Source organism: Ambystoma mexicanum, chromosome 11 (assembly GCF_040938575.1).
Source record: "Ambystoma mexicanum isolate Mex_15411 chromosome 11, UKY_AmexF1_1, whole genome shotgun sequence".
Lineage (NCBI taxonomy): Eukaryota > Metazoa > Chordata > Amphibia > Caudata > Ambystomatidae > Ambystoma > Ambystoma mexicanum.
Genome location: NC_090934.1, coordinates 817,774,521 through 817,795,682, shown reverse-complemented (window position 1 = coordinate 817,795,682; position 21,162 = coordinate 817,774,521). Strand labels below are relative to the sequence as shown.

The 21,162-nt window shown below is 51.1% G+C and overlaps 1 protein-coding gene across 1 annotated transcript in view; it reads left to right on the top strand.

The window, feature by feature from the left end:
* Nucleotides 1-21,162, top strand: part of PIK3C2A (phosphatidylinositol-4-phosphate 3-kinase catalytic subunit type 2 alpha) — a 2,027,647-nt gene that overhangs the window by 1,932,044 nt on the left and 74,441 nt on the right. Inside the window, exon 32 of the mRNA XM_069623772.1 lies at nt 17,694-17,819. Within this exon, the coding sequence (XP_069479873.1) occupies nt 17,694-17,819 (126 nt within the window). The remainder of the gene's footprint in view (nt 1-17,693; nt 17,820-21,162) is intronic.

Here is a 21,162-nt window from a genome sequence, read left to right as displayed (position 1 = left end):
ACTCAAGGTGCCAAGGCCACTCGGGACGTTGCCTCTTTACCCTCACGCAATGCCGCAGCCGCTTCAGCTCAGTCATGAGGCCATGTCCCATGGTTCGCCAGTTGGGGAAGGCTGGCGCAGCATCTTGTAGAATGACGTGCCATTACTTCAGATGTGTGGGTTCTGGAGATCATAGCCCACGACTACTGTCTTCCTTTCCGGCAGAGGCCTCACGACAATCCACCAGGGAATCTCTCTTGGAAGATTCCGGCTCCACTCCTTGCGCTGGAAATTCAATCCCTGCTGGAGAAAGGCACTATAGAACTGGTGCCTGTAGCAGAGAGGAACAAGGGATGGTATTCGCCTTATTTTTTTATTTCGAAGAAAGACGGAGGATTGAGACGCATCATGGACTTGCGTGCTTTGAACAAGCTCCTCAGGAAAGACAAGTTCAAGATGGTTACTCTCTCTCAAGTCCTCGGCCCTTCAACCTCAGGACTGGGTGGTGTCTCTCGACCTCAAGGACGCTTACTTTCATGTGCCGATCCATCCCAAGCACAAGAAGTACCTGAGGTTCACGGTTGGCGACTTGCACTTTCAGTTTCGGGTCCTGCCGTTCGGATTGACCTCCACCCTGAGGGTTTTCACCAAGCTCATGGTGGTGGTTGCAGCGTATCTCAGGAAAGGGGGGATTCACGTCTACCCCTACCTGGACGATTGGTTGATCAGGGTGCGCTCTCCCAAACAGGTCCTGGATCATCTGTCGTCACCGGCCACTCCCTTCACAAGCTGGGCTTCTCCCTCAACTTAAAGAAGTCCCACTTGACGCCAAACACAGCGGCTCCAGTACATCGGAGCAGTGCTCGACACATCCCCGGGGCACTGTTTCCCTCCCCAGGTGAGGGCTCATCACATTCTGCAGATGGTGCACAAGTTTCAACATGCCCAGAGTCTCCCAGCGTTCGAGTTCTTGAGGTTGCTCGGCCTCATGGCATCCTGCATTCTTCTGGTGCCAGAGGCCAGGTTGCGGATGAGATCTCTGCAATGGGTTCTCAAGATGCAGTGGTCACAGTCCTCAGGCAGGATGTCGGACCCCGTTCAGGTGCTGCCCTCGGTCACCCAGGACCTTCTGTGGTGGGCCGTTGAAGGCAATCTGATGAGGGGGGCTCAGTTTTGGCTACCCTGGCCGGAGGTGACAATCGTGACAGACGCATCCCTCACGGGATGGGGAGCTCATGCCAACGAGCTGACAGTCAGCGGTCTTTGGTCTCCGTCAGAGTCCAGACTCCATATCAATCTGTTGGAACTGAGGGCAGTCAGTGCGAGGGAAGAATGTCCTGATCCTGACGGACATCACGCTGGCCATGCACTACCTCAACAAAAAGTGGGGGGCAGGGTCACTTCCTCTGTGCAGGGAGGCGATGCAGCTCTGGTTCTGGGCAATCCAGCAGGAAGTTTCGATCTCAGCAGTTCATCTGGCCGGAGACGAAAACGAGACGGCGGACGCTCTGAGCAGGCAGAGCGCGTTCTCCAGCATGGGGTCTGGCATGGATTCACATGCTCATGAATATTCCCCGTTGTCAGGCTGGGAATTCTCGGTAAAGAAAAAATCAGTTTCCATTTTGTTTCTGATCTGTCTTTCTTAGTAGTAACCAATCACTGATCTCTGGGTCATACTTCCCCCAGCCAATGACTGCCCTCTCCCTAAGCCCCGCCTCTAGCAGCCATCCTCAGATTTTTACCGCACGCTCAAGTGTTGGGAGTCCTTGTGTTTAGCTCTCGAGTTTTTTACTGCGTTTTCACGTTTTTTCCAGGAGAATTCTCATTTTTTTCGGTTTAATCGAGCCTCAAGCTCCACCGTTTCTACTTCCGATAACGGGGACCCGTTTTGGAATTCTTCTACGCCCCTCAAGGGTGAAGTTTTCGTCGAGTTTACACTTCTTGGAGGATTCCGGAAGATCTGCGGCCTACCTCAAGACATGGCCCAGGACAAAGGGAGCACGACGCCCGGATCCAAGCTGTTCAGGAACTGCCCTGGATGCAGATTATATAACGTTTTCAAGGAGGACGAGCATTTGTGATGTCTCTACTGCCTCCATGGGGACAAGACGCACGTGGAGAAGGACTGTGCGTTCTGCAAGAACCTTTCGGAACGGACCAAACAAGATCGTCGTTCCCGCCTGGCTGGAGAAGGGCACAGCAAGTGAGAAGGCGAAGAAGTCTGAGCGGGCTTCTAAGCCCTTTGAGGGCGCCCCGGCGACGGGGGCCCAACAGAAGGCCAAGCACTGCAAGTCCGCGGGCTCCGGGAGCGCCGAAAGGTCGGGCTCTTCGGTTGCCAAGCAGGGCGCTACTTCCCCGGCATGTTCGACCACGAGCCAGCGCTCTGGGTCGGGGAAGAGGAAGTCCGAGAACCCGGGTAGGCCGCTGGAGCGGACCTGGTCGATCTCGAAGCGGGAGCGAGGCATTGACCCTCCCCACAAGGCGAAGGCCCAGGACGTACCTAAGGTGGTGAGGGCCTTGATCCACCCGGCTAAGGCCTCTACCGAAGTGGTCTCTGCGACCCTGGTGGAGCCTGCTGAGACTACGCCAATGGAAACGGCCTCTGGGCCCAGAGTATCCCTGCTGCCGCGGAGGGAATCCTCTTTCCAGCCCAACGCTAAGACCCCCGTGAAGCCCACGGCTGAACAAGAGGGGACGAGGGCGCGGTGGCCGTTACAGACTCAGAATCAGCCTCTGAGGAGGAACTGGTGGAGACCGAGAGGGGCCTCAACGAGAGGTTCATAAACCTCAACGAGAGGTTCCAGAAAGTTCGATCCCAGGGGACGGTCCCTGCTGACGTGATCGATGATAGCGACGAGGATGACAAACAGGGCCCACTGGAGCGGCCATCCCATCCGTCGCAGCCATTGCCCGAGCCCCAGGATAGCTTGGCGGCCATTTTGTTGGCAATCCAATCCTTAAGTACCGAGATAAGGACGAGATTACCACGCACCCCAACGGAGGAGCCAGAACCAGGTTCGTCGGGAAGCCCTCCGAACAAGTGGAGGAGAGTCCACCCCACTCCGCCCTTCGTGCCTGCAAGACCGGCAGACCCCTCATCCCCCTCGCCGGGAGAGGATACGGCGACGGATACGGGGACGGACGACGGCGTCGATGACACAGCGGACATCCCGTCGTCAAGCCCCACCCCCCCACCACCTCCGCCGGCGTCCCCAGCTGACGAGGTTGGCTCTTTCCACGCCATGATAACCAGGGCATCCGAGGTCTTCCAGCTCTGCCCTGAAGAACAGAAAAAGGAGGTGTTTCTGTATGGTGCCTTTACTCAACGACATCTGGGACGAGGGGCTTGCTGTCCTCAAGAACCCTGCCACGACACCCGCCAAGAGGGACAGGTACGAGAAGAAGTAACGAGTCCCTGATGCCGCCCCCTTGTGCCTCAGCGCCCAGCCCACGCCGGACTCAGTCGTCTCGGCAGCGGCTAAGAAGAAGGCAGCGAGCGCGGCGGCTTCAACTTCCACCTCCCCGCCGGACAGCGAGGGTAAGAAGTTGGACTCTGGGATGACGAGTCATCTCGTCGGCGACGACGACGATTAAGGCGGCCAATGCCTTAGCGATCGTGGCACACTACGACAGGGAGCTCTGGTTCCAGATAGCTCCCCTGCTAGATTTCCTGCCTGATGACAAAAGGGCGGAGGCCCTAGAGATTCTGCAGGAGGGCGAGGTGGCGTCGGATCACGCCATTACGGTGGCAACGGACATTGCTGATACCGGATTTCACCAACTGGGCAACAGAGTTTGCCTCCGACGACGAGGATGGCTCAAGGTGACAGACTTTCGCCAGGACGTCCAGACCAGAGTGTTGGACTTGCCGTTCGACGGCAACAACCTCTTTGGTAAGGCAGTGGATGAGTCTCTACAGGCCATCAAGACCGACTCGGAGACGGCCCGGGCCCTTAGGGTGCTTCAGCAGCGACGGCCCTTTTGGAGGTCTGAAGGCAGACAGGGTGCCTCCAAAGGATCCAGCGGTGGCTCCTCCACCTACTGCCAGGCGGCCCGCTCCTCTTCCCAGGAGGCCTACAGAGGTTGCGGCAAACAAGGCGGTTCCCGCCGTCGTCGCCAAGGAGGCCAAGGCGGCAAGGCTGCCTCCAAGCAAGACTGACCCGGCCGTGTTGTCGGGGCCCCCACCGAAGCACCCCGGTGGGAGACCGGCTGACGAAGTTCGTCGGCGCGTGGGAGTCCATCTCCACTGACCGGTGGGTGTTGGACACCCTGGCCAACGGGCACTCGCTGAAATTCCAAAAGAAGTGCCCCGCATTCCTCCCCTGGTCAGGAAGGAAAATCACGTCCCTCAACTGCTGTTGGAGGTAAGGGCGATGCTCAAGAAAGGTGCCATCGAGCTCGTCCCCAGAAGGCTCTGGGGCTCCGGAGTGTACTCGAGGTACTTCCTCGTCAGGAAGAAGACAGGCGGTTGGCGCCCCATCCTGGACCTGCGCCGCTTAAACAAGTACATCAAGGCACAGAAATTCAGGATGGTCACCCTCCAGCATGTGCTGGGACAGCTGGAGGAAGGCGACTGCCTATCGTCGCTGGACCTGGAGGATGCTTACTTCCACATCCCCATTCTAAGAAGGCACAGGAAGTTCCTCAGGTTCGTGGTTCAAGGACGCCACTACCAATTCAGAGCGCTACCGTTCGGATTAAAGTCGGCACCCAGGGTTTTCACTAAGTGCCTGGCACCAGTGGCGGCGCGGCTGCGCCTGCAGGGGATCCACGTCTACCCCTACCTGGACGACTGGCTATTCCGGGCAAGGTCAAGGGAACTCGCCGTCAATCATACGGCGAGGACTGTCCGGTTGCTCACAGAGCTGGGGTTCTCCATCAACTACCCCAAATCCCACCTGGTTCCGTCGCAAGTAGCACTGTTTTTGGGGGCGAAGCTCGATACACTAGAGCAATTGGCCTCCCCTTCAGAGGAAAGGACCAAAACCATCCTGGGCAAGGTACGGCGACTGTTAGCCACAGTCGTGGCCAGGGTGAGGTCCATCAAGTTCCTTCTCGGGATGATGTCCTCATGCATCTACCTTGTACCCCTTGGTAGACTTCGGATGTGTCCGCTACAGGAGTTCCTCAACGCCCGCTGGTTTCAGGCGGGGGCTGCTTCGAGGACAGGATCCCCCTCGACGAGGAGTTCCGTCGGGCGATCCTATGGTGGGGCACCCGGGCTCACCTCACGACGGGCACGGACTTTCAAACCCTGGTGTTTCAGGAGACGGTGACTACGGACGCCTCTCTGGAGGGTTGGGGGGCCCACACCGGAGATCTCCACGCACGAGGCCTTTGGCTCCCGGAGGAGAGGTCTCTTCACATCAACATCTTGGAGCTCCGTGCAGTGTTCTGGGCGCTTCAGTCGTTCCTCCCTTCCCTCAAGGACAAAGTGGTGAGGATCTTCACCGACAAACCCACCACGATGTTCTACATACGGAAGCAGGGGGGGTACCAGATCCCCAGCCCTATCCAAGGAGGCCCAGGATCTTTGGCACTGGGCCGTCACCCAGGGGATGTTTCTGGTTCCCTTCCACCTGGTAGGAATAAAAAACACCATCGCCGACTCACTCAGCAGGGAGCTACGCTCGTGCCACGAGTGGGAACGGTGCCAGGATCAAGTGGATCGACTCTTCCAACGATGGGGCAAACCCCAGATCGACCTGTTCGCGACGGCGATGAACTCCAAGTGCCAGAGGTTCTCCAGCAGGTTCCCCCAGCCGAGGAGCATGGGCGATGCTTTCTCGTTCCCTTGGGACGGCCTGTTTCTATACGCGTTCCCTCCATTGCCGTTGCTGCTCCGCCTCATCAACCAGCTCAAGAAGTCCAGGTGCAGGATGATCCTCGTCGCACCGGCGTGGCCGAGGCAGATCTGGTTCCCGGACCTTCCTGACTTGTCAACGTCCCCGCCAGTCAGGCTGCCGGCGGACGCGGATCTTCTCTCCAGAGAAGGAGGCGCCATTCTACACCACGACCCACAGTCGCTGAACTTGCAGGCCTGGCTCCTGCAGCACTAGAGTTTGGAGGGTACGATATCCTGGCTGATTGCAGAGAGGTTCTTGCAAAGGCCAGGGCGTCCTCAACTCTCAAGTGTTACGTTCATAAATGGAAGAGGTTCTCTGTCTGGTGCCGTACACAGAAGATTAACCCTCTGCGGATTACGGCCCCTCAAGTGCTGCCGTACTTACTGTCGCTGGCCAAAGCTGGACTGGCTCACGCCTCCATAAAAATACATCTGGCTGCCATCTCCCGATATACCAGGACTACGGGACGGGCGTCCTTGTGGTCTCATCGCCTGGTAAAGGAATTTATGCAGGAACTATTCCGATCATTCCCACCGGTGAAGGCCCCTGCCCCGGCGTGGGAACTTAATGTGGTGCTGACCAGGCTCATGGGGGCCCCATTCGAGCCTATGCATTCGGCGCCTTTGAAGTTCCTGTCATGGAAGACAGCGTTCCTCGTGGCCATCACCTCTGCACGACGAGTGGGAGAGATTCAGGCCCTATCTTGTAAGCCTCCATACTTGACTTTTCATGACACGAGGGTGGTGCTGAGGACGCACCCCTCCTTCATGCCCAAGGTGCCGTCGGACTTCCACCTCAACAAGCCCTTGGTGTTATCAGTTTTCTTTCCGTCGCCTTCGACGCCGGCCCGAGAGTACTTTGCACTCGCTGGATGTAGCTAGAGCACTGAAGTTCTACGTGGACCGCACGAAGAGTTTTCGGAAGACGTCACAACTGTTTGTGAACTTTGGGTCTGTGAATCAAGGGAAGGCTCTCTCGAAGACTTCCATTTCCAGATGGCTCTCCGGCTGCATTATGCATTGTCACCGGTTGGCAAACCGACCGCTGCCCGGCCGTCCGAGAGCCCATTCGACCAGAGCGTTTCGCTGCTACTACGGCGTTCCTGTCTGGTGTGTCCCTGCTGGACATCTGCAGGGCTGTTACGTGGAGGTCGACGCACACACCTTCATAAGATTCTACTGTGTCGATCGGGACTCCAGGGAGGAGTCCAAGGTCGGCCAAGCAGTGCTGCGCAACCTGTTCGCTTAAGGTGAGCCTGGTGAGGAGGTAAGAGATGCTTAATGTTGAGTTGTTGTATTGCTTAATGTTGAGCCTGTTGCCACCTCCCGTGGTTGTGCATGTGTATACTGCTATGTATTCTTTTATTCATGAGCATGTGAATCCATGCCAGACCCCATGCTGGAGAAGGAACAAGTTACTTACCTGTAACTGTTGTTCTCCAGCATGGGTCTGGCATGGATTCACGTGCGAACCCTCCCACCTATCCCTCTGCGGCTCTTCACTTGGTCATACTGCCACTTGGCGTGCTACCAAATCTGAGGATGGCTGCCAGAGGCGGGGCTTAGGGAGAGGGCAGTCATTGGCTGGGGGCAGTATGACCCAGAGATCAGTGATTGGTTACTACTAAGAAAGACAGATCAGAAACGAAACTGATACTGATTTTTTCTTTACCGAGGATTCCCAGCCTGACGACGGGGAATATTCATGAGCATGTGAATCCATGCCAGACCCATGCTGGAGAACAACAATTACAGGTAAGTAACTTGTTCCATCTCTCACGAGTGGGAGTTGGCTCAGGAGATTCTCCTGGAGATCTTCACCCTTTGGGGGACCCCTCAGGTGGATCTCTTCGCCTCCAGTGTCAACCGGAAGTGTGAGAGTTTCTGCTCGCGGGAATTTCCTCCAAAAGGAGCCTTAGGAGACGCGTTCGTGGTGGTCATTCCCACTGCTGTACGCCTTCCCTCCAGTCCCCGTCATCCCGCAAGTACTGCAGAGGTTACGGAGGTTCGGTTCCCGGATGATCCTCATTGCTCTGGCGTGGGCCCGGAGGACGTGGTACCTGGACCTTCTCGACTTGTCCATCTGCCCTCCACGTCGTCTTCCCTTCAGAGACGACCTGCTCTCACGGGAGGGGGGTCAGGTTCTCCATCCAGAGGTCAGATCCCTCAACCTTCACGCTTGGTTTCTGCAAGGTTGAGGTATAAGGATTGGGACCTCCCTGAAGACGTGATGGAGGTGTTGCTCTCAGCCAGACGGCCAGCAACAAAGTCCCTGTACCGTTGCCGTTGGCGTAAGTTCTGCGACTGGTGCAGGGTTAAGAATGTGGATCCTTTTGCATGTGACATGCCCATGGTTCTGTCTTTTTTGCTTTCTTTGGCCCACAGGGGCTTGCAAGTGGGTACCGTTAAAGGTTACCTGGCGGCGCTGTCCATATTTAAGCGCTCGTCTGAAGAGTGTTCCTATTTTAAAATTCCTTGAATTTCTCAGTTTCTGAAAGGGCTCACTAATGTGTTCCCTCCGTCACCTTTCCAGATGCCCGGTTGGGATTTGAACCTTGTTCTCAAGTTTCTGATGGGTACTCTGTTTGAGCCTTTGCATTCATGCCCTTTGAGACTGTTAAAGGGATGGTCTAGTAAACATTTTTATTTCAAAAATAGATAGGCAACATAAAAAAAAATACTAGCATTCTCCGTTTTAAAACTTCCTATGTAAAATTTTGAGCTATTCAAGCTCAAAATTCGCAAAAGCAAGCACATGGGCGCATCCATTTTGTGAAATGGAGGCCCTCCTGTGCTGGCTTTTGCTTTTGCGGCACTAATGAAGGAAAAGCCAGCCAGCTGTAGTAAACAAAGGCTACCGCTGGGTGGCTTTTCCTTCATTAGTGCTGTAGGCGGAGGACGGGGACCGGAGACCAGAGCAGGAAAGCTGCAGCTGAATCTCGGTAAGTGCTATTTATTTTTTTTTAAAAAATAAGCACTAGCTGTGGTTTTTTTTCTAAGTTTTCCGGGCTGGAGGAGCCGGAAAACTTAGAAATAAAACCGCAGCTTTAAAAACGTTGTATTTATGTTTGCGGTCGCTTTTGAAGCGACCGCAAACATAAATACAACGTTATTGTGTTGGAAAACGCTGCGGTTTTTCTTTCCAAGTTTCTCAGGCTCCTCCGGCTCGGAGGAGCCTGAGAAACTCGGAAAGAAAAACCGCAGCGTTTTCCAACACAACCACGTTGTTTCTGCCTGAATCTGCTTTACCATTTGGGGCTCTCGGGCTCCCCACGGGGAGCCCGAGAGCCCCAAATGGTAAAGCAGATTCAGGCAGAAACAACGCAGCATTGCGGAAAACAACGAGCCCGAGAGCCCCAAATGGGAAAGCAGATTTAGGCAGACAATGCAGCATTTAGCATTTCCCATTTGGGTCTCTCGGGCTCCCCACGGGGAGCCGGAGAGCCCCAAATGGGAAATCAGCTGCATGTAGAAACACTACGCGGCATGTAAACATAACCGCGTGTGTTTCTGCCTGCTGTGGCTTTCACTTTGGGTCTCCGGTGCTGAGCACCGGAGACCCAAAGTGATAGCCACAGCAGGCAGAAACACACGCGGTTGTGTTGGAAAACGCTGCGGTTTTTCTTTCCAAGTTTCTCGGGCTCCTCCGAGCCGGAGGAGCCTGAGAAACTTGGAAAGAAAAACCGCAGCGTTTTCCAACACAATAACATTGTATTTATGTTTGCGGTCGCTTCAAAAGCGACCGCAAACATAAATACAACGTTTTTAAAGCTGCAGCTTTATTTCTAAGTTTTCCGGGCTCCTCCAGCCCGGAAAACTTAGAAAAAAAAACGCAGCCAGTGCTTATTTTTTTTGAAAAAATAAATAGCACTTACCGAGATTCAGCTGCAGCTTTCCTGCTCTGGTCTCCGGTCCCCGTCCTCCGCCTACAGCACTAATGAAGGGAAAGCCACCCAGCGGTAGCCTTTACTACAGCTGGCTGGCTTTTCCTTAATTAGTGCCGCAAAAGCCAGCACAGGAGGGCTTCCATTTCACAAAATGGATGCGCCCATGTGCTTGCTTTTGCGAATTTTGAGCTTGAATAGCTCAAAATTTTACATAGGAAGTTTTAAAACGGAGAATGTTAGTATTTTTTTTTATGTTGCCTATCTATTTTTTAAATAAAAATTTTTACTAGACCATCCCTTTAACTCTTAAAACTGTATTTTTGGTTGCGGTCACTTCCGTTCACAGAGTGAGTGAGTTACAGGCACTTTCAGTTAAGCCACCCTTCACTGTGTTTCATAAGGACAGGGTTGTCCTTCGAGTTTGTCCTTCCTTTCTTCCGAAGGTGTTGTCGGAATTTCATTTAGGCCAGAAGGGTGTTCTTCCGGCGTTTTATCCTCCTCCACATCCTGGTAAGGAAGAGGAGAGGCTCCATAGGCTTGATCCTAGGAGAGCGTTAAGCTTTTATATTTCACGCATGTCCCGGGTCAGAGTGGATGATCAACTCTTCATTGGTTACGCTGGAAAGCGTTTGGGACAAGCTGTGACAAAACAGACTTTGTCTCGCTGGATTATTCTGGCTATTTGAGTGTTACCGCTTGGCGGGTAAGGACCCACCGGTCGGCTTGCGGGCCCATTCTACCAGGGGTATGGCTGCCTCTGCTGCCCTACAGAGGGGTGTTCCTATTCGTAACATCTGTGATGCAGCCACCTGGGCTTTGGTACATACTTTTGTACGTCACTACTCCCTCGATTTCATCCGTGGGCAGTATCTGGCCTCTGGCAAGGCGGTCCTTTACTCTGCAATTTGATTGGGCATTCTAAATTTCTGTTTTCTAAATTCTTTTCCCTCCTCCATACGTTGGTACTGCTTTGGGAGTCTGTCATAGATATGGAACAAGTTACTCTCTTACCTGGTAACGTTCTTTCAATGGGATGGTCCGACGACGTATTCCATATAGCTGCCCCGCTACAGAATTTCTTATGCGATTGCAGCTTACGTTTCCGCAAGGCTTTCTGTGGTCATACTGGCAGAAGATTGGTGCCACGCTTTCTGGGAAAAAACTACAACTGAGGCTACGGGCGTCGTGCGTCCTACTTATAATATCCGGTGACGTCGGCTTGACGGAGGCCCTCGAGGGCAGCGTATCTACGTCATCGACGCAGATGCCGAAAATTTTCCGAAGCAGCACAGCTGTGGAGATTACCTGTCATAGATATGGAATACATCGTTCTTTACTGGTGGAATGCCGCCAAAGTTATTATAAGACCCACATTCTTGAACTTGTTTGACTTTTCTGCAAGACTCTTTAACTGTAGACCCATGTGCCTCTTTCTCCCAAAGTCTGCATTCAGTGTTTTTCCTTACAGGGGTCAGTTGTTAATGTTTTCAATAGTTTGCCTGTCCTTTTATTTTAATTAAAGTCTTATTTGTATGGGTGGTGTATTGGACATGTCTTTTATTTTGGTACTTTCTGTATTATTGTTGATTAAATGCTTACTCTTGAAGAAGATAGCTTGACTTCCGCCCATGCTTCCACAGGCAAAGGCAGTATACTGTTCATGTTGCACCTCTTTCACCTTTATGATTGAGAGTGCAGCTGGTTTAGTAGTATTGTTGGGCTGTGGAAGAGCTTAGGAATCACTACTCAGAGCTGTGCTCCCGATGAGCAGTGGTCATTTTGTCACAATGTCCAATCACAACCATGGGATATTCTTTTTATTGGTAACCTGGTTGGGTCAAAGGCTAATGATTCCTTTCAGAGGTTCCAGGCTAACAAGGCCCTTGCCAAGTCAATAGGCCTTGCTGATTAGCAGCCTTTTACCCCTGCTTCGTGCGGTTCTGCTTCCTCTTTTGCCCACCTTAGCATGGGAAAGATGCACACCAGCAAACGGCTATAGCGCCGTCCTCCCTGCCAAGTAAGAGATGGAGGAGCCCAGAGAGAGGTTTTGACCACCTCTACTACCCCCACAATAGCACCCAGTGCCACATTTCCGTTTCTCCCTAATTGTCATTGCACCACCACCAATGCATGGGCCTTGCCGGTCGTATCTCAGGGTTACTGCCTCCCTTTTCTAAAGTGCTCACCTGACCATCCTCTGTCATGCTCTACCTCCGGGTCCTGCCCTTTTGGAGGAGGTCTGTCAGCTTCTGAGAAAGGGCACCATTGAGCAGGCGCCCAGTTCTCAAAGATGGAAGCACTGGTACTCTTTACTTTGTTTCCGAAGAAAGACGTGCCTGCATCCAATCATGGATCTGAGGCTCTTCAGCTTGTAGTTGTGTTACAACTTCATAATAGTCACCTTATCCCAGATCCTCCAGGCCCTCAAACTGCAGGACTGGTTGGTTTCTCTGGACCCCTAGGACACCTATTACAATGGGCCAGTCCATGCCAAGCACAGGAAGTACCTGAGTTTTGTGGTTGGAAAAATCCATTACCAGTTCAGAGTTCTGCCGTTCTGTCTTTCCTCGGCACACATGGTCTTCAACAAACTGTTGGCGGCTCCTCTCAGGACGATTGGTTAATTCAAGCTTGCACCCTGGACCTGGTGTTGTAACATTTGTACCACACATGCAGTATATAGCACAGTTTGGGCTTCTCCCTAAACTTCAAGAGGTCCCACACGTTGCTTTCCTAGTCATTGGTCCATCTGAGCTTTTTTGGACACATACCTGGGCAGGGAATCGGGTGGAAAATATCCTTCAGATGGTGCATGTCTATGCCTCCCAGACCTTGCCCCGGCGTCCACCGTTGAGTCGTCTCTGCCTCATGACCTCCTTCATCCTGGTGGTGGCAGAAGCCCAGTTATGGATGATGTCACTCCAATGACTACTTTGGAGTCGGTGATCTCAGTTCCTGGGCGACATGTCAGACCCTTTGCAGGTTTGGGACGCTGTGACCCGAGCTCCCTTGTGGTGGGCCCTTTGATACAACATGCTTTGAAGGGTGTTTCTCCAGCAGCCGTGGCCCCAAACTGACAGTGGTAATGTACAGTCTATGACGCCTTGGAGGGCTGCAGAGCTTACTGTAAAAGCTTAATGTGAACAGACTCTGGTGCCCGATATAAGCTTGGAAACACATCAGTTTGCTAGTGCTGCTGGCTCTCAGACTGGCCCTGGTTGCTTTCCTCCTGTAGGTGCAAATTAAGTGTGCATTGGTCCTCACTGACAACAAAGTGACCAGCAGGCGTGGTGTAGAGTCATTGCCTCTCTACAGAGAAGCAATCTGACTGTGGTTTTGGGCTCTGGAGAACGGCATGTCTAATGACAGCCCTTCAAGGCGGGACAGAGAACGTCATAGCAGATTCTTTGAGCAGACAGATTTTGGCCTCTCACTAGATCGTCTCCTCATAGGGTACTCCTCAAGTGTACCTCTTCACTTTTTACTCCACGGAATTTAGTTAGCATGGATCTCAGGAGGGCGCCCTGGTGGTAAAGTGGAATTTTCGATCTCTGTGCATTTCAGACTATCCCTGTCCTTCTGCTAGTTCTCTGGAAGCTGAGACTGTCCAGGTCCACTATGATTTTGATCACTTTGGACTGTGCTGGAAGACATGGGCACCCGAAACTTATGGAAATGTTCATCTAACCTCCCTGGCGCATCCTGAGGAATGTGGACCTACTCTTCAAGTCAGAGGCTCCTCCACTCTAACCTCAGCAGGCTGGACCTTCATGCGTGTCTGCTGATAGGCTGAGATATAAATAATGGCTTTTGTTGGACATTGTCCTGGTTTTGCTCCTCACAGACCAGAGTCCTGCCACCAAATTCATTTATGCCTGCAGGTGTGCGTCAATTCTCGGCTTGGTGTCAGGGAAGAGGTCTGAGCCCCTTCATCCGTCCTACCTCCTCGGTTCTGGATTTTCTACTTTCCTTGACCAAGACAGCCCTTCAGATTGGCCCTTTGAAGGGATGGTTCCATGCCATTTCATTGCGGGATGTTTTTTCGCTGGCTTTTTTACCGCAGATTTTTTTTCTTTGAAAAAACTCGATATTTTTTATTTTTTTATTTTGAGGGGATTCCGTCCCAAACCCCCATCCCCTTTAATTTTTTATATATCCCCGAACACCCACACCCAATATATTTATTTTTCAAACCTCCCCCCTCCCAAAAAATGGATGAGTTTTTTTTCGGCAAAAAAATTGCAGTAAAAAACCAGCGAAAAAACATCTTGCGATGTAAGGACGTCGTACCATTGCCCTTACTGCATGGGATTTAAATGTAGTTCTCTCTTTACTCATGAGAGCTCTGTTTGATGCCCTATATTTGTATTCATTAATGTTGCTCACCCTTAAAGGGTTTTTTCTTGTAGCTATCACTGCTGTGAGACAGGTGAGTGAGCTCAAGGCATTGGGATCTATCACAAATGGGCGGTATCCTGGCGGTAAATACGCTGGAATTCCACCCAATGCAAATTGCATTACTGCAACCTTGGGACTATTGGCGCCGGATCCCGAGTTGTGGGGGCGTGGGGTCCTTAAGTCCCTATTCCATTTGGGTCCATTGGACCCAATGGGGCATTTTGGGCGCTATTACCGCAGCGCTTATAGCCCCACAGTAATAGTGCCGTAAATGGGTGGAAAGTGGCCAGGTGTACCTCAAGCTCAAAGCTGGAGGCAAATCCCTGACTTTAAGCCCAAACTCTGGATTGGGCGGAGCAGTAATGTGGCGGTAATAGCATTACCGCTGCATTTTTTTACTGCTCTGCCCAACCCGTGATAACCTCAATGTCTGTTAAACCTGCCTACTTGTTATCCAAGGAGAAGGTGACATTGAAAGTGAAGCTGTCCTTCCTCTCCAAAAGTGTATTTAGACTTTCCGTCTTCCTATTTTACCTTCACCTCACCCACCCAAGACGGAGGAGCGATTCCATCGGCTGGACAAAGTACGAGGCCTTCTCTACTGCATCGCTCAGACAAGGGATGTCAGGAAAGATGACCAGCTTTGTGTGTTATGCTAGTTATTGTGCTGGCAGGGCTGTAACTGAATAGACCCTGTCAAGCTTTCCCATATATACTTGCGCCAATTTCACTTCCAGTGCTGGACATGTAGATACACTGAGTGGAGCACAGTGATCCCTGGTGGCAAAAAGGTTTCCAAAGTCAGCTAGCGCTGGAGACCAAATATCATAGGTGAGGAATCTGTGGGAGGAAAATCCATCAGAAAGAACCTTACTGAGAGGTAAGTAATTAGTTAATCAAGATTTGAATAGGAACATTTTCTATTTTGATTAGACCCTTTTCCTATTACTTTTTGGTCCCTCTTACCAATGTGGATGTCTGAATTTGAAATCTTCCATCAGTATGAGTTGCAAGAACAGTGTTTTCACCATATCCATTCTTGCCTGCGGCTTTTGTTCCTCTAGATAATTCATCTTCCATTCCTTTGCTGGTAGTATGTTTGCAACCTTAGTGGATGGATGATGTTAGGCAGAATCATGTGCAGTTCCCTTGGGGAACACTGCAAAAAGATTAAGACTACAGGAGCAAGCGGTAAACCCAATTAGTAGCAGTCTGCACCACCCAGATTTACCCGGTAGCTGTGGCTGAGCAGTCGGACCTCTCTCAAGAAGAGTAGGGCAGTATATAGAGTATACACAATAGGGCTAAAAACACAGTAGAGCAAACAAACACTGACCAGAGCTTTGTATAAAAAGTATATAATTATTTATTTAAAACACACCTTAGGCTATATACTAGTACTCTAAATCAAAAGCAAGTTAAAACACAGTCAGGTAAAGTATACACACCTCCCTTAATCACTATTAGACAAGTCAGAATTAAAACACCACGATTTGTTAAACAGATGTGAGCGCATAACCTGATGGCACTCCAATAGTTCAGTTAAAGGGAGAGAAAAAGGCAGAGCATAGAATTAAAGCAGGTGCCAACACTTTTAGGAGTTCTCAGCAAGGGAATAAAGGCAGTAAATACTGTAGAGCCAAAGTTCATAGGCCAGGCCCACTTTAAATGGAGCAAAGCGAAATGTGCCCAGGATCACACGGTTTAAAATGCACTAAAAGTCTTTGCAGAATGTTCAAAAGAGGTTGGGGTGATTCAAGAAGGTAAAGTTAGAAGGTCTGGGGCCAACCCAGTTGGCAAGCCAAGTATTTAAGGGTCACCTTGGGCAAACCGAAGAAAGGGAGGCCATGCAGGACACAGTACCTTAAACAGAGAGGAAGCTCCAGCGGTGGCAGTTGTTCCTGGCAGTAGCTGCAGTTCGTTGTTTCGACCAGGGGCAGAGAGGATCTCGTTGAGGAGGAAACGTGGAGTCGTTGCACTGCACAGGGATGAAACCAGCCGCAGAGTTTGTCAATAAAAGGAGCGTTCCTTTTATTCGCGGTCAAAGTGGTGAAGCTTGGCTATCTGGCTGCCGGGGTGCTTGGGAATGGGCGATTCGACCAAGAGACGTCTTTGGAAGGCGAAAAGGGCGAACTGGTTGGTCCCACCAGCTCAGAGGAAGAAGACTCGTCCAGCAGAAGATCTTCTCTTGTCATCGGGAAAGTGGTGAGGTAGTTGCAGCAGGGCTTCACCGGTGGTGTCGTCGTTGCAGATGGCTCAGCTTCTTCCCTCTTCGGATTCTTAGGTCCTGTGGCGACTTCTGAAGTTCCTGTCCCAAAGGCCCTGCTTTTATGCAGAAAAACCCCATTCATCAGCCTAGCTGCCAATCACAAATGCTAAGTGGTGAGCCAGGCGGCTCACCACTGGGCCAATCAGAGTAGAGTGCGACTTGGGTTGCTGAGGCAACGCAGTCCAGAGTTCCAATTCCCCCCTCCACCCTTCCTGTGGAACCCAGAGTGGCACCATTTGGAGGGCTTCTGTGGAGAAATCCGCCAAAAAGTGGAACAAAGGGCTCGACCTTGGTCAGAGTCACAGAGACGGACAAAAACGCCATTTTAAAAAAGAGTTCTGGCAAAAAGACCCAACTGGGGATTTAATATTAAATAAATAAACCAGCGGTATCTTTAACATTGCACCAAAGAGTGGTGCATTTAAAATCAATGGGAAAATCCCATAGAGAATATTCCGGTGGAATATTTCGCGTGGTAACCACTGCCACCAGCCAGAAACTCGACAAGGGGGGACTGGACAGTGCCCCCTTGAAAACAGACCCAGGGGCAATATAATTAACCCCTTCCAGTACTTTCACAATATGATGGTTTGTACTGGTTCTGTTCACAATTTAAGACTAGTAAAGTCAATGGTGACTTTACATGCCTTGGGAGACAGTAGTCAGTCCCAGGGTATGGAGTCTATGTTTGGGGGTCACTATGACACCCCTGTGTTACTGCACTGAGGGTGCTGTGTAACACACACATAAAAAATAGATGATCCCCTATGGAGTAGAAAGAAAACCCCATAGCCCATAAGCACACAGAGTCAAAGACACTCAAATCATGCCTAAGAGTGGGAGGAAAAGATTCTCGCTCTTAGCAGGAGAAAAAAACGAACCCCAAAAATCCAGCAAAGCTGCTGGGGGACTCACTAGGTTTGGGAAATTAGCCTTAGAAGAGAATTCTCCCTAACATATGGTAAGAAAAGTTTCTCCTGACTGAGTAGAATTATTGCTGAAAGAAGAGGAAGTAAGAGGATCCAGATTGGGTAGACTGAGTAGAATTATTGCACACGTGTTGTGGTCGGGACTCTGTGTATGCTCCCAGAGTGAATTCTGTGATTGAAAGGTATACTTTATGCTATGCAAAAGAGCTTTACTCTTTTGTCCTTGTATGGATGGTGTATCCGTCTGACTAATCGATCGGAATGGGTGGTTGTGGGACTAGGAGTGCAAGAGTTAGTAAATAGATTAACTCCTGTTTTTTTCTGTTAAAATATAATCTGGTTTAACTAGATAAACTTACAAAAGGTTGAAAATATTTATTTTACAGGTTACTGAGGATGGCACAGACCCAAATCCATATGTTAAAACATATCTACTTCCGGATCCTCACAAAACATCTAAGCGTAAAACCAAAATGTCACGCAAAACTAGCAACCCAACTTTTAATGAAATGGTGAGTTTCATTTCAACTTAATAATTTGAATGTTTCTGTGATCTGTAGTTCTATTTACACAAGACTTGTGAACCCTTTGTTTCCTGTGAACATGATAAAATATGCACTCAAACACACACACATGTATACATATCCCAAGAAGTGGCAATTGCTGTGCCCTCTCTTCCCCTGCCCTTGACTATGTTTTGGGCATCTCCAGGCAGGTTTTAATTCTTGCCATTGAAAAGATGGAATGGCAATGGAACCCTGAAACCGTGAAATTTAAACTTGATCTGAATGCAATCCTTGCACCTCCTTTGTCTATCAAAGGGTCCCTGTATTTCTTTGCCAAGCTGTTAACATTAGATGAAAACATGACTCCTTAAATACGCACTCGCACTATGATTCTGGAATTCAATGGGTTGCTTTTCTCCCGCAGATTTCTCATCGTGATAGATATCAATCATCCAGCTCTGCTGTTCAGAAACTTTTCGACAGGGGGCCTAGGTGGACCTCGACTCGGCTGTCGAACTGTCTTGTCTGGCTCTTGATCGCCGGCTCCAGAAGTGACGTCAGGCGTCCTGTGTATATATATCACGTCACTATGCCCCATGCTTCAGTTCCTTTTTTCTGCGTGCTTGCATGCTTCATCGAGAACACGACTCGAGTTTAGTCGACGTTTCTTTGTTTTCCTTCAAAAACCTCAACGTAATGTTGTTTCACAGGGTTTCAGGCTTAAAGTGATGCTGCGATTGGGAGGCCAAAATGTCTGTGACTGAGCCTCACATCATCTGTCTGTGGTGTCTAGGTGTTCGTCACGACATGGAGCCCTGCGCGTCATGTGCCAAAATGCAGCCGGAATCTCTACTCGAGAGGGCCTGGAAACTGTCCTTGGGCCATCTGTGCAGCAAGTCTCTGGTGGGTCGCTCGTCCAGTCTTCGGAGGCCGAGACTGTGGAGCCCACTCCCGACAAGGGGAAGGAACGACATTGCAAGAAGACCAAGAAACAATCCCATTCCAGGAGCCATCCCTCGTCTTACTTGCGTAAGAAGTAGTGGCAACACCGCCATTGACACAAGTCCAGCTAGTCATCGGAACGAGGTAAGCCCTCGGGAGGGCCGACCACTCGGGAAGAGTGGGAACATTTTAAAACTTCAATGCTCAACATGTTTAAAAGGCAAGCTACTTTAAGTGCGGTTCTGACTCCCAACCAGCAAGCTTTGGCGGCAAAAGCGGTGCTCGCTGCTCCCAACCCAGCCCCTCCGTTGTCATCGAAAATGCCTTTGGGCGTCACACCCACCAGGCATAAGTCACTGGAGGGCCGTAAGGTCGAGGCCCACAACGCCCATAGATTATTTGAGCGTCCCTCGGCATCGAAAGCTTCTGCTTCGAAACCTATTCTCAAGCTCTCGGCACAGTCAGTCGGTGATAGTTAATTTGTGCCACTGTTGAGATCTGGTTTCTGAGATTCGATGCTATCCATATTTGGCGTTGATGGCCCTGATGAGACACAGTCAACCCCGTCTACATGGGAACCTGCAGCGTCGATTTCTTTTCAATGACCAGGCCGATTTATTGGCCCTAGCTCAGGGTCTACAAGACTCCAGTGGTCTGAAACTTCCCCAGACCTTGAGTTACTGCAAAACCAGCACTATACCCATTCTAATATTAACTGCAGGGATCTGGTTCACAGGGCTGTTGACACCTTTGGGTAGACAACTTCCACTACACCTCTTCAGGGGTATGAGCTCACCGACATTTTGGACGAGAATTTCTTAAGGTTCCTCATAGGGGACAAGCACAATTCATTCAAAGTGCTTCCCTTTGGGTTGACCTCTGCGCCAAGGGTCTTCAGCAAGCTCATGGCAGTAGTGTCGGGTCACCTCAGGAGCTCCGGGGCCCACGGATTCCCATATCTGGATGACTGGCTGATCCGAGGGAAGTCAGCGGGGCAGGTTTTGTCTCATCTAGAGGACACCTGCCTTCTACTGCACAGGCTGGGCTTCTCCCTCAACTTGAAGAATTTCCATTAGACACCAGTACAGCGGCTTCAGTTCAACGGAGCAGTCCTAGATACCCGGGTAGGGAAGGCGTTTCCTCCCAAAGAGAGATTCAGCAACATAGCCTAGATGGTGCATTTGTTTCAGAACCACTCCACCCTGCAAGCGACTTCCGTCCTCCGCCTCTAGTGCCAGAGGCCAGACTGCGCATGAGATCTCTCCAATGGCTCCTGAGGGACCAGTGGTCTCAGTATCTGAGAGCGCTCACGGATCGCCTTTCAGTGTCCAGCCAGGTAGTCCGCAAACTCAGCTGGTGGAACACGCACAGCAATCTATTGGCAGGGAAACCCTTCTGTCCTCCTTGGCCCCAAGCCCAAGTGGTCACGGATGCGTCCCTGAAGGCTTGGGGCATCAACTGCGTGGATTTGTAGGTGAGCAGCCTCTGGTCTCCATCAGAAGCCAGGTGGCATATCAACAGGCTGGAGTTGTGGGTCATCAGGTTAGCCCTGAGGGCCTTTGCCCCGTCTCTCAGAGGGAAGCATGTCCTCGTCCTGATGGACAACACAGTGGCCTACTCTGCGTAGCAACAATTCAGCTGTGGTTCTGGGTGTGAGACAACCAAATCTCGGTCTTGGCAGTTCACCTGGTGGATGCTCTGAGCAGGCAGAGCTTGGTCTCACATGAGTGGGAAGTGTGTCAGGAAGTCCTTGAGGTCTTCGCGCTCTGGGGTACCCCAGTAGTGGATCTCTTCGCCCCAGAGTCCAACATGAGGTGCGAACAGTTTTGCTCGAAGGAATTTCCAACAAACAGCGCACTGAGGGACTTGTTTCTAGTGGATTGGATGTTCCCTCTCCACTACACCTTTCCCACGATTCCTGTCATCCCTTGGGTTCTCAGAAGGCTGAAGAGATTTCGAGCAACCATGATCTTGTTTGCCCCGGATTGGGTGAGGAGAACGTGGTACTCAGATCTCCTGGATCTGATCATCTGTCCACCTCACTGGTTGCCTCAGCGTCCGGATCTCCTAACCCAGTCAGAGTGTTGAGTGCTCCACCGACCCCGGATTCCCTCAACCTACATACGTGGCTCTCTAAGGAGGTACTTCAGGTATTGCTGGCTGCACGCAGACCTTCTACTAGATCTCTGTATGCGTGCAGGTGGAGAGGATTTGAGGTGTGGTGCAGGGAATGCAAGACTGACCCCTTTTTTACTATTCTGGTCATGGCTCAGTTCCTGAAGGGCCTTCTCAACAAGTTTCCGCCAACCCCATTTGTTGTCTCTGATTGGGATTTTAATCTGGTTTTGACCTACTTGATGGCGGCTTCTTTTGAGCCTATGCACTCATCTTCATTGCAGCTGTTTTC